General features: G+C 48.9%; 1 protein-coding gene across 6 annotated transcripts in view; it reads left to right on the top strand.

Moving 5' to 3' along the window:
• The window catches only part of ZNF236 (zinc finger protein 236), a 50,052-nt gene that overhangs the window by 12,697 nt on the left and 24,391 nt on the right, over positions 1–12,964 (top strand). For all 6 annotated transcript variants that reach the window (XR_003755475.1, XR_003755474.1, XM_029053066.1 and 3 more), the window contains exons 4-12: positions 142–320; positions 1,550–1,674; positions 3,206–3,378; positions 4,366–4,512; positions 5,255–5,326; positions 6,554–6,730; positions 7,333–7,570; positions 8,160–8,432; positions 11,462–11,665. Coding sequence is in view for 4 of the 6 variants with exons in the window: in XM_029053066.1 (XP_028908899.1) it covers positions 142–320; positions 1,550–1,674; positions 3,206–3,378; positions 4,366–4,512; positions 5,255–5,326; positions 6,554–6,730; positions 7,333–7,570; positions 8,160–8,432; positions 11,462–11,665 (1,588 nt within the window). In the remaining 2 variants the exon portion in view is untranslated. The remainder of the gene's footprint in view (positions 1–141; positions 321–1,549; positions 1,675–3,205; positions 3,379–4,365; positions 4,513–5,254; positions 5,327–6,553; positions 6,731–7,332; positions 7,571–8,159; positions 8,433–11,461; positions 11,666–12,964) is intronic.

Here is a 12,964-nt window from a genome sequence, read left to right as displayed (position 1 = left end):
GAGCAGGGGAAAAATGACCTTCAAACATCACGGCCAAGTGCTTGTAAAGGGGTTTCCCAGGCTGCCCTGAAAGGTTCTTTCTCTTGGGAAATCCTGGTGCTTGCTCAGCAGTAAAGACACGGTTCTCGTTCTGTCTTGTAGAACCTCATCTGCTCTGAGTGTGGGGATGAGTTCACCCTGCAGAGCCAGCTGTCCCTGCACATGGAGGAGCACCGCCAGGAGCTGGTCGGGAGCCAGAGCCACACCTGCAAAGCCTGCAAGAAGGAGTTTGAGGCATCTTCACAGCTCAAGGAGCACATGAAAACTCATTATAAAATCAGGTGGGAGCTGCCGGTGGGGCTACTTCTGGCCGTGCCACTTCCTCCTGCCCCATCCCGACCCAAACCTCCCTGGTAAAGTGGGGGAACAGCAGGGAAGGGAGGCCGCAAGTCACCTCCATCCTCCCTGCCCCCTCTTCTCCCTCTCCCCAGGGGTCACCTCGTGGCTCAGAGGCCGAGATTCGACCCCTCCCAGGGTCACAGAATGAGTATTAGTTGCAGTAGCAGCAGCCTCTATGGAGTGCCCACTAGGTGCCTGCAAAGTGCAGAATGATAGAGGGACATGTTCCCCGCCCTCAAGGAACTTCTGCTCTAAGGGGGAAGATGAACCTAAAATATTTCCCCAACTAAAATCAATAAATGGATCAGACCTAGACACATGAGAGCAAAGGAGGTACAGCACAAGCCTCCAAACCACGTGGCCAGCGGGGGAGTAATGGGCGACTGCAGTTGACGGACCCCCTGCTTGTTGTGGCGGGGGACCAGCTGGAAGGTGGGATCTCCTTTCTAAGCCAAGTTGTGGGAAGATCACGATTCTCAAAGAGAGAACCGAAAACAGCCCCAGGCTCTCATCCAACGACCATCTGAGGGTGCTGCCTGTGAGCATGACCGTTGGTGCCACATCAGCTCCTAAGGGCAGACCGAAATACCCGGGGAAAGTTCAGTCAAAAGCTGTCAAAAGTGAAGACCATGTATACATGTGCCTCTGAGTAACAAGGTCACTTCCAGACCTGGGACTTTCTCCTCTGTGTCCTCCTCATGAAATCAGCATTAATTGTGTTCATCTTTAGCCCCGACAGCATCCAGCCGTGTTCTCTGCACAGAGGAAGCACTCATTAAATACCATTGATTGATTAATTAACCCGTGTGAGTTAGATGGGGAAGATGCTTCTTGATGGTTTGGTCTAGTTTTGGTTTGGTTTCCTTCTTTCTTGGAATTCATCTCAGACTGTCTCCCTCTTACCCCTGAAGTGTCTTGATATAGCGTAAAAAATTTTTTTTGGTTTGTACTGCAATTTATCTATTTGAGCAATTAGTATGATATTGATCTTAGGCAGTATCTAATAAAAGGAGCTGTAGTATGTTCAGGCTCTATCCCTAGGTTTCTGTTTCAGTTGCCACATGCCCTGATGAGAACCAGATGGGTCTTCCAATGAGATTTCCCCTCTGCCATCCATTCCAAATGCAGGTTACGGTTTAAAGAACTCATACTTATTTATGCATCTTCTCAGGGTGTCAAAGACGAGGTCTTATAATCGGAACGTCGACAGAAGCGGGTTCACGTATTCATGTCCACATTGTGGAAAGACCTTCCAAAAGCCAAGTCAGCTAACGAGGCACATTAGGATACACACAGGTGAGTGAAATGGTGCGGTTTGGAAGAGTTAAGAAAAGCAAGTATTTTATAAATGAGATGGGAGTTTTTCCTTCTAATCTCTACTAGGGCAGAAAATCAGGATGTGTCAACCTATTAATGTTCTGCCCATCCAAAAATGCATTCCAGCATGGATTCAGCAGTAGCCTTTTGCCGGATGGATGCTAGAGAGGGTCATTTAAGCTGGGATTTTGGGGGCTGAAGCTACAGGAAAAAAAAGCCTAAACTGACTCTTTTTTTTAAAAATGGTATTTGTTAAATGCTTACTGTGTGCCAAGCACTCTACTAAACACTGGGGTAGGTACAAGTTAATCAGATTGGTCACAGTCCCTGTCCCACATAGGGCTTACAGTCTTGATCCCCATTTTACAGATGAGGTAACTGGAGCCCAGAGAAGTGAAGTGACTTGCTCGAGGTCACACAGCAGACAAGTGGAGGAGATGGGGTTAGAATGTGGGAGCTCCCTGGGGTGAGCTCTTTGGTGGTCCACCTTAGAGACTAAAGCAGGGAATTGGCAGAATTGGAGAGGAAGTGTAAGGCTATGGGTGTGCCAGGTTGGGGGTGGTCCTTTGCTCATCAGTGGGTACTAGGGTCAGGGAATGCCTTTCTCTGGAATTCTGTTTGCTCAACCGCTTCGGTCCCGCCAGTGAGGAGCAAAAATGTCAGGCCGAGATGCCTGTCTGGGACTTTCTCTTCAGCTTTCTTTGGGGCCACAGGGAGGCGTCCTGGCTGGGTCAGATCTGATCCCGAGGGCAGGAGAATCTCTGTTTGGTTCCACTTAATAATAATAATAATAATAATGTTGGTATTTGTTAAGCGCTTACTATGTGCAGAGCACTGTTGTAAGTGCTGGGGTAAACACAGGGGAATCAGGTTGTCCCATGTGGGGCTCACAGTCTTAATCCCCATTTTACAGATGAGGGAACTGAGGCACAGAGAAGTTAAGTGACTTGCCCACAGTCACACAGATGACAAGTGGCAGAGCTGGGATTCGAACTCATGAGCCCTTCACCTTCACTTCCACTTCACCTTGCAGTTAGAATACTTTCCCCCTGTCACTATTCTCAGGCAACTGGTTTGGGGCAAAAACATCACAACTGGTTTTCCAGGCAAATCTGCAGTTGTACATAGTCATATTTGGTTGCATTTTATTGGGTTGAGTTCAAAACAGACAAAGAAGCAGGCCAGAAACATCCAATTTCAGCAACCAGGTGGCTACTGCGAGCCTCACGTGGGACAACCTGATTACCCTGTATCTACCCCAGCGCTTAGAACAGTGCTTGGCACGTAGTAAGTGCTTAACAAATACCAACATTATTATTATTATTTGTAGTCATAGAGGAGGATCCAACTCGATCAAAGGCTGATCGGTCCTAACTGGGCACCCGATGGGGGCATCTTTCACTCTAATGCTGGAGTTTCTGAGGTGCCTAGAGGTTGTGCTCAGTGCAGAGAAGGGTTACTGGTTCTTAGCATCACTGTGTCTTTCTAAATCCTGGCAATTTCGTTTTAGGGGAAAGACCATTTAAATGTAGTGAATGTGGAAAAGCTTTCAACCAGAAAGGGGCTCTGCAGACGCACATGATCAAGCACACGGGAGAAAAGCCTCATGCCTGTGCCCTTTGTCCAGCCGCCTTTTCCCAAAAAGGCAATCTTCAGTCCCACATCCAGAGGGTCCACTCCGAGGTAACTACCACTCAGATTTGGGATTCTCCTTTCCTGATGTCTCCCATGAGGAGTTGTAGTTACGAGAGTGCCTCCCCTCCCCCCGGTCCCACCAGGGTCAGCTCGTGAAAAAGCAGGAGGAATTCTTTTCATGAAAAAGCAGCCCAGAAGCCGACTGGCTCAGATAGTGGAATCCTCGCCATCCGTAACTTGGATTGAGTGAGAAATAGCAGCATCCAGTCGCTTGTGGTCTGTTCCCTCCCTATACGTCTCAGATTGAGTCGTGGAAAATTGAAAACACATTTTCTCTCATGTGGCAAAGTCAAGAAATTTAAGATAGATTTTTGGTGGGTGGGGGTGTGTGGTAAAGCTTTACTCCATTTTAACAAATAATCACCTTTTGAGCTCCAGTTTATTCTGGGTTGAAGTCCGCACAGCGATGGACATGGAAGCATGGAGGGGAAAACTGTCTATATGCTGCCATCATGGCCATTGTGACCCTTGACCCCAGGTCTCCTCCCCACTTGGCTAGGGTAGCCATGGCACCTGGAGCTTCTGTTCTTATCTGTCATTGCCACGAGCTCTCTCCACTTAAAACATCAGCTTTGGCAGTGGGTTTGCCTCTGGGGTATCTGCCTCTGCCAGTGTCTCCTTCACCCCAGAGAAAGCCAGGCAATTCTAAATTTGGCCCCCCAGCACCCTACTGTTTTTCATTTTTATTTTGTGTGTATGTTCATGTTTTTATGTTGTCTTAATGTTTTGCTTCATTTCTCTTGATGAGTCTGTCACCTCCATCTTGTTTTTAGATTGTGTGCCCCGTGCTGGCCAAATTCCCACCTGGGTATTCCTTCCTGGCACTTAATACAGTGCTTTGCACCCTGGAAGCACTTTATAAATAACCGCTATTACTCTTACTAATAATATAATTATAGTAATGTTGGCTGCCATTGAGTGGTGAGGCTTTTATAGGAAGAGGAACTAATTCTCACTTTTCAAAAACTCTCTAAGGTGAAGAATGGTCCCACGTATAATTGCACAGAATGTAGTTGTGTATTCAAAAGCCTAGGGAGTCTGAACACCCACCTCAGCAAGATGCACATGGCCGGCCCTCTGAACCAGCCCAGCGCTCCCCCGGACCCTGCACACGGCTCAGTGGTAAGCTCCTGGTCAAGCTGCCGGTATTGCCCAGGCAGAAGTCTTCAGCTGATCATATGACAACTGTGGATCTCTCCTGCCAGTATTCCCTTTGGTGGTTGGGCGGACTGTGGAACAGCTTAAAAATCTTGGCTCGGGTTTCAGGGTGGTCCCCCTGGGCCAGCTGAGGTCTGAAACCAGGGTTCGGTCTTGCAGACTCCCACCACCAAGCCCAGTTTCTCCCTGGAGGAGTGGGGAAACTCTCCGTGGTTGTTGCTGGGATTAGGAGAGCCCATTTCCTTGTCTGAGGACAGTGACGGTGGATTACAGCCCAGGCCCCAAACTTGGATTTGGCTGTCTCCCTAGCAGCCTCTCTGCTGACACGTTTTTGGCCAATTCCACTCATCAAAGCTCACCTTTCCAGGGTGAGAAAGTCTGAGTAGAGCAGGTGGGCGGCCCGAGCTGCCACCCTCAGCTAGCGGCCCCCTTTGCGTCAACAGTGGAAGGGAATCAGGGACACAGGCGGGGTCGGGTGGAGGGGCTGGGGGGCTTTTTGTGGGCACACTGCCACACTCTGGAGCCTTGCGCATGTGCCCTGGAGGAACAGGGACGTTTCGGGTCCAAGTCCCTGTGGTTCCATCCCACTGTGGCACGAGTCATCCTTCCCAGGCCATGCTGGTCCCAGCCTCAATGGTTTAGCCTGCTGAGGAGCTTGTTTGGCTTTCAGTGACCTGTTCACATGGTCGTGTGATCTCATTTCTAGGGTTCTGGGCCCCAAACTCCAGCTGCTTCCGCAACTCCTCTCCTACAGTCCGCTGAGAACAAATGGAAGAATGTAAGTGTTCATCTGTAATAGGGACCTTGAGCAGAGCCTCAATTTCCCCTCTCAATTTGCTCAGAATGTGCTCTGGAGGTGGAAAACCTGGGTCCTGCCTGCTCTTAGCCCAAATCTTGCCGCTTTTAAGTGTTTGTCCACCCAAGCCCCTTTGCCCTAGTGCACAAAGGCTTTCATCCACAGTGGTGATGATACCGAAGGCGTTGTTTCAGGAGTTTGTTTTGCTTTGGGAAGTGGAGGTGGGGGTACCTCTGGCTGGGGTAGAGGGGGTGGGGATGGGGCCCGGCTGGGAGCTGGTGCCAGAAGTGATTTAACGAGCCCCAATCTACAGACAAAGCCTCAGGGGGTTGCTCTTAATCCTATTCATATTTCTTCAAGGAGGAAAAGCTGGAACCCCAGATAGTCCCCAGTCCTCAAACAAAGCCTCACTGGACTGGTTTAAGGTTCAGTAGGAATGGGCATAGACGTTTAGGCAAAACAGAACTAATAGGAAACCTGTTAATGTTTCTTCTTTGTTAGTTCCTAGTCCAAGCATTTTTTGGCCTCAAATTTTCCTGTCCTAACCAGAGAAGGAGTGTCCATGTGCTTGTCTGCGTCCGATCCTCTTTCCTGGAGACAGTGGCAAGATTCTCTTTCCCAAAAGCTCTGTCTCCTCTTTGGGCTCACCTCACTACTGCCCACTCGTCCAGCGCTTATGGAGACATTCTTTTTGAATGCAAAAAGTATCAGGGAAGGAAAAGGCATTTGATGGGCTGCTGTCACCTGATTAGCTTGTGTATGCTTTAGTGCTTAGTACAGTGCCTGGCACATAGTAAGCACTTAACAAATGCCACAAATTATTATTACTTTTTTATGGCATTTGTTATAGTATTACTTTATGTTAATAGGTAATTTTGGGTGGAAGGAATCTCAGTATCTTGGAATGTTTAATAGGGCAAAAGTGAGATACTAAGTTCCTCGTTTCTGGATGGGTTTTGTTCTGCGGTGGGGGTGGGTAGCTTGGGAAGATAGTTTTAGGAAGACTAGTGGGTTATGTGTACAATCTTTTCCTAGAAAGAGATTTGGCTCGTCTTTTGGAAGCAGTGTCTTGAATAGTTGTCTGCCGGCCACGTACTTGTGGGAAAGAGACATTATGCTGCGCTGTTCCAAGGAAGAGAGGTTGCCCAGGACCAGGTAAGCCTTACAGTGGTTCAGGACCCCCAACTTTTTCCATCTTGGCCTCCGCAGCAAACCGATCCCCCTGCTCCTCCAGCCGCCACGCCGCCGGCTCCCCAGGCTGTGACAGACGTCATCCAGCAGTTGCTGGAGCTCGCGGAGCCCAGCCCGGTGGAAGCCAATGCACCGCAGACCCCCGCCAGTCAGCAGCTCAGCATCGCCGTGGGCCTCAACCAGGATATCCTACAGGTGGGGGCACGCGTGGCTAAGCAACGCCCAGTGGCAGACATGCCTCTCTGCCCTACAGGCATCCCCCGGGCCTTGGCCGGGCTGGGACAGCTGTCATCAGGCCAACAGAGCCTTCACCTCTCCCAGTTTGTCAAGGGATGGTTGCCATTCCCCACAGTTCAGCTGAGTCACTTCTGTTCTCTGGAGGGTTGGGCTTTGGTGGGATCGGACAGGAGACTTTTTTTCTCATTAACTAATTTGGCTTAAAAGGAACATTGACTAAAACTATGAAGCCTCTTTCGAGATCATCACCCATTTCCAGTATTGTTACTTTAAAAGGTACCCAGCAACGTCTGTTCACAGTTTTCTTCCTTAGTTTTGCCCTGGGGTGACTGGTATGCCCACTCTGAAGAAGTGGCCATGACAGATGGTGGAGGGATCTGATGCTACTCTGTGAAGGGTGTCTAATTTGCCCTTTAGGGGCTTGGGCGTTCTTGATGGTTCTTGTTTTTAAAGCAGTACAGTTCTTGGAATGGAGATTAGAAGTGGGCATCTCTGTGATTGGAAGTGTGAAGTGAGCTGGGGCCACTTGGCGCTCTTATCTCCTGTTTGTTCTGTCTCAGCAAGCCCTGGAAAACAGTGGCCTGTCTTCTCTCCCTGTGGCTGCCACCCCGGGCGATCCTGCCCAAGCCAAGCCTGCAGCAGCGGGGGCAGTCCCCACCCCTAGCCCTGAGCTCCTCAACGTGTCCAGCCAGCACACTGACCCTTCTGAGGCTGAGCAAGAGAAAGATCGAGACAGCCCAGACAAATTGGATAAGAAGGAGAAGAAGGTTATCAAAAAGAAGTCACCGTTTCTACCTGGTAATTTGGTATCCTATTTCTGTGTTTAGCAGCAGCCCATTCAGTGGCAGGTGGTTCCAGAAGCACACTTCCATTTAAAAATCCCTCTCTCTTGGCTAGCTGGGTTTCTGGGCAAGACCGGATGGTGAGACTAAGTTTAATAGGTCATGAGATTCAGTCCATGAGCAAAGACAGAGTTCTGTGGTCAGAAACCACATGCTGTGCCATGTGGCTAGCAAAGACCCACCTACCGGCTGGATTAACTATATACTTTGAAGTCCAGATGGTTCTGTTTTTGCCTGGGCACCACCCAGGGCTCTTGCAAAGCGGGATATGCTCTGAATCCCTAGAAGCCATCTGCTTCCTCAATAAACCCTGTTGTATCCCAGCACCCATTAGGGACTCCCCACCGTTCCCTGGGAAATCAGAAGTCTGTTACCCAGGGTCGGGTGCTCTGGCTAGAGATGGAATTGGGCTCTGGGGACGGCCTGGGCGATGAATGCAGGTGAGGCAGCCTGTCCCGGGGACTGCAAACGGGGCAGCAGCAAAGGTAGCCCACCCTGGGGAGCTCCGAGCAGCATCGGTTGAACCAACTCTTCTTGCCTCGCAGGCTCAGTTCGTGAAGAGAATGGTGTCCGGTGGCACGTGTGTCCATATTGCACCAAGGAGTTCAAGAAACCCAGTGACCTGGTGCGGCACATCCGCATTCACACCCATGAGAAGCCTTTCAAATGCCCCCAGTGTTTCCGAGCTTTTGCCGTGAAGAGCACTTTGACAGCTCACATCAAAACTCACACTGGCATCAAAGCGTTCAAGTGCCACTTCTGCTTGAAATGCTTCTCCACCTCAGGAAGTTTGAAAGTTCATATTCGTCTGCACACAGGTAAGGGCTGCCGCTGCTCCCCAGGACCCCCTCCACTGCACTGACTTGCTAGGAAACGGGAAATGTTCATCAGCCGGGTTTTGGGACAAATGATTTCCCACAGTCATAATTATGGGTTGTGTTAAGCACTTGTTAGGTCCCAAGTGCTGGGGTAGATATAAGAAAATCAGATCAAACCCAATTGAGGAAGAACCCTTGGAGGAGATAGGATTTCTTAAGGGCTTTGAAAACAGGGAGAGGAGTGGTCTGTTTGGATATGAAGAGGGAGGGAGCAAGAGTTAGTGGTGGGAGAGGTGGAAATAAGGCACAGTGAGGTGATGAAGAGGTAGGAAGAAGTCAATGTCTTATCTCCATTTCACATACTAGGGCCAGAGAGGTTCACTGGTCTGCCCAAGGTCATCCGGCAGGTTTGACAGGATTTTCAGTCCTGGGCGCTCTTTACTAGGTCCCACTACCTTCACATCCAATCTGTACAATGTCTGTGGTGTATACTGGCTATATATGCATCAAATTGCTATTTGTCTTCCAGAAAGCCTATTTGATTGGGCCTTTCAAACATCTCAACAGTTCAGACCAGCAAGACGATGAGAGTTATTGCCACAGGGATGAATGTCGGGCCAGATCCTAAACAGTGTCGAGTCCGGTTTGCTGGCCGAGTTAGGTCTGTCTGGTGGCTCCAGCCTGTGAGGCAGTGCCCGGTATTTGCCCAGTAATGTTGAACCCTGCTCTGGCCCTCTGCAGAGCAAGGACAAGGGAGCTGCTATGCAGAGGGCACTCAGAAGATTGTGTCACGGCTCCTCCAGTGCTGGGCCTGGGGGTGCTACAAGCCTGTGCTCTGCCCAGCAACCCGTTCACCTGCTTGGAGGCAGGCTGACTGCTCTCCCGTTCCCTCATTCTGGAGAGTTTGGGGCAGGAACTGTGCCAGGGAGCCACAATGGTCCCGATAACCACCCAACCTCTGGCACCTGGGGGCTTCTGGAACTGCCCCATCTTCACTGCCACCCCTCACTTACACTGGGCCTGAGGGGCCAGACTCTGCTGTCCAGGAGCACCTGTGGGTCTCAGACCTCGGGGGCATCTGTGGGCTTCTGGCGCATGGCTATCTGCGGGCCTCTGACCCCAGGGCTTCTAGGTCCTGGATCACCATATTGGGCTGAAAACCCATGGGTTAGAACTGGCCATATTTCAAATGATCCGCTTTATGTCTCTGAATAGTTTTAAAGAAATTCTTGGGAGATCTCCCGGGAAAATCACCAGTAAAAAAGGGCAGTAACTTGAGCTTTCTTTTCATGGAAGCATGAGTTAAGTGGCTGCACTCATATTCTGTATTATAGCAGTACTGTCCTAGCATAAGTGTTTTCAGAGAATTTTTAAACTTTCTGATTCCAGTCCACACCCTTTCCTGTTCTGCCTCCTGCTTTGGTCCTTTTCGGACAAGATTTGTTACCTGGGTTTTGGTTTTTAATCAGTGAGTTATCATTTCTCAATGTTTTACATCTGAAAGGTTATTTAAAATTAATTTCCATATAAATGCTTCAGAGAACTGTTGATTTCATTCCACTCCTTCATTTTTATAGCTAGAGGGAGCCATTCATAAAGGAATTAGATGCACTTCAATTGATTTTTTTACAGACACTGCTAATCATAATTCTTTTGTTCAGTTTGGATTACCACATTGGGCTAGAATTGATTGATTATCATGGTCAAAAATGTATTAAATGATGCTTTGTTCTAAAAATAACAGGGGAAAACATAGGTTAACGATGAATTCGCTCTGACGCGCCTCCCCACACCCTGAGCAATCAAGCTTCTAAAACATTCCACTGCAACATTTTGTTGCTCTTCTCTTACGTCATTAAGCTTTACAACTGCCGATTAAATGTTGAGGTGAATTTTCTTGAACCAGTAAACATTGCAATCTACTTCAGGGGGATTATTTTCCTTTGGCATTAAAAAAGGTAGTCATTTCTCAAGAAAATATGTTTTGTGCTCTTACTAATCCCTCCAGTTTTCATTTTAATTGGGGTTTGGTTTATTCCATAAAGACGTGACTGAAATATTTACGTGGGTCAGTTTGGCACATGAGCAAGACTAAATTTCAGACCCAAAAAATGAGGGTCTAACATAATATGTGTGTGTGTGTGTATGTGTGTAAGTGTATATGAGAGAGAGCGAGAGAGTGCATGTGAGCGTAGGGGGGAGGGTGTGGGTCGAGGCTCGTCTGCCATCTTTGATGGGAGCCTCCTATTATGCAGCTAAACCATTTGTTCACCTAACCTGACTACCAGGCCACTCTTCCCCAGTTCTTTGGTGAAGTGGGAAAGGGACCCTCTTTTGAATTGTACTCTCCCAAGTGCTTTGGAGTGCTCTGCACACAGTAAGAGCTCAATAAATAGCATTAATTGATTGGGTGGCGAGGGAAAGTTAAATCCCTGGACAAACTATTTTCCCTTTGCTTGCATTAGGGAGCTTCCAGGTCCTTTGTCCCTGGGCTGCTTACTCTCCACTTTCAAGAGTGGCTCACTAGAAACTCAGCTTTACGCTTTGCTCTCTGTCTCTGCTAAACCTCCCTCTGTAGTCTCTGGGGAGGGCAGTAGGGGAAGGGAAGAGGAACAAGGAGCAGGGGCCATACTCCACATAAGTGATCAATCAACTGTCTATTTCTGTTTAAAAGCTAATTTTGCCACTCCAGAAATCCTTGTTCCTTGGTTCTCTGGGTTCTGGGGGATTTTTCAATTGCAGGCTAGTCCTGCCCGATTAAAAATGGGCAGTGTATTTTAGAAACATGGGAACCTTCTGCTCTTTCTTCCTTCACGTTCTCCAGTAAATCCCCACTAATGCTATGGGCATGAAAGGAAAGAGATTTGGTTGGTGGGGGAGAGGCAGTCCTCATTTCGGAGCCACACAGTTTTGAAAAAGCAAGTTACTGAGCCCAGACTGGAAACAGTGACTTACATTGTGGGCCACAATTGTTTTTCAGTGAATGAATGAATGATGAATTTGTACAAAACATTTTTTGTTTCAATCAGGGGTGAGACCTTTCGCATGTCCTCACTGTGACAAAAAGTTCCGAACGTCGGGCCACAGGAAGACGCACATCGCTTCGCACTTCAAACACACTGAGCTGAGGAAACTGAGGCACCAGCGAAAGCCTGCCAGAGTGCGGATGGGCAAGGCCAATGTTCCCATGCCGGATATCCCTCTGCAAGAGCCCATCCTCATCACAGACTTAGGTAACGGCAGCAGTTTCCGGGGTTGGCAATGGCGCCTCCCTCCCTGACTCAAGTCTGTCACTGTTGGGGTGGGGGCCGGGGACGAGGCCGGCCAGAATGCCAGCAGGAGAATTGTTGTGGGGTTAGAGGAGATAGAGTGAGCGACCCTTGGACAACAGAAACAAGAGAGCTTTGAACCTGCAAAAGGTAATCTGTGGCAGTGTTCTTTCAGTCATACAGGTAGCGGGAAGAGTTTGCCGAGAAAAACGACACACGAGGTTTTACTTTTGGGCCCCTGTAGAGAAGTCATAGTATACATGCAGAGGCCATGCTAAGCGCTGGGAGAGAATAAAGATGTGGGAATTAGACACGATCTAGGAGGGTTCACAATCGGAGCCTGTACAGGTTGGCCTGCAGAAACTGAAGTGTTCTCCTGGGAACAGGAGCTCTGCTGCCAAGTGGGGTTCTTCCCCTGGGGAATTGCAGGGTCTGGTTAGGCTTCTGAGCTCGAGTGCGCAGTTGGGACTAAGGCCTAAAATACTCTTGGTGAGTAATGTGCTTTTTTGCCTGATTTACTCAGCAATCACCTATTCACTCAGGCAAAACGCGGGAGACAAGAAGTCAGTCAATCCATTGTATGTATTGAGCACCTATTCTCTGGAGAGCACAGTACAAATCACTTAGGAGAAGACGACAGAGTTAGAAGACTTGATCCCTGCCCTTAATGAGCTTCCAGGCTACGGACTGCAGAGCACTGGACTGAGTACTTAAGAGAGTACGGTAGAGTTAGGGATCCCTATCCATGTCCTTAAGCTCCTCACAGTCCAGTATACCCAAGCTCATTACACCCAAGTCTCCTTGAAGTGTGGGGATGGCATTCTTACAAACCCAGAGTGAAGGAAAATGGCACGCTGAGGTCCTCACCCATGTCTGATGCTGCATGCGTGTGCGAGAGCCGTTCTTTCAGACTCTGCAGTGTGCCATAGCCAACAGGTGTCGGACAAATGATCTCTGCCACCCTAATGACATCTGGCTGATATGTGCGGTCAAACCACATTTCTTGCAGACCTGTGTGTCATTTGATCCTAAAACAGCCCAGCCTGGAAAGTCAGGAGTTGTTTTCCTCAAGGCCAGTTATGTTAGGGGTGGAAATTCCAGGAGAACCCAGAAGTTCTGACTCCCCACCTCAGGCAGCTTATCCTCGTGGTACAAACGAAGATGACTTGGCTGGACTGGACACTTCCTGTTGTCCCTGCTGTGGTATGGGAACTGGTCCACCAGGACACTCCTAGCTATTCCTGCTGAGTTGTAGGAGTAGAT

This window comes from Ornithorhynchus anatinus, chromosome X2 (genome assembly GCF_004115215.2).
Source record: "Ornithorhynchus anatinus isolate Pmale09 chromosome X2, mOrnAna1.pri.v4, whole genome shotgun sequence".
NCBI lineage: Eukaryota > Metazoa > Chordata > Mammalia > Monotremata > Ornithorhynchidae > Ornithorhynchus > Ornithorhynchus anatinus.
Note: the sequence above shows the minus strand (reverse complement) of the source record. Positions and strands in the feature narration are given on the sequence as shown.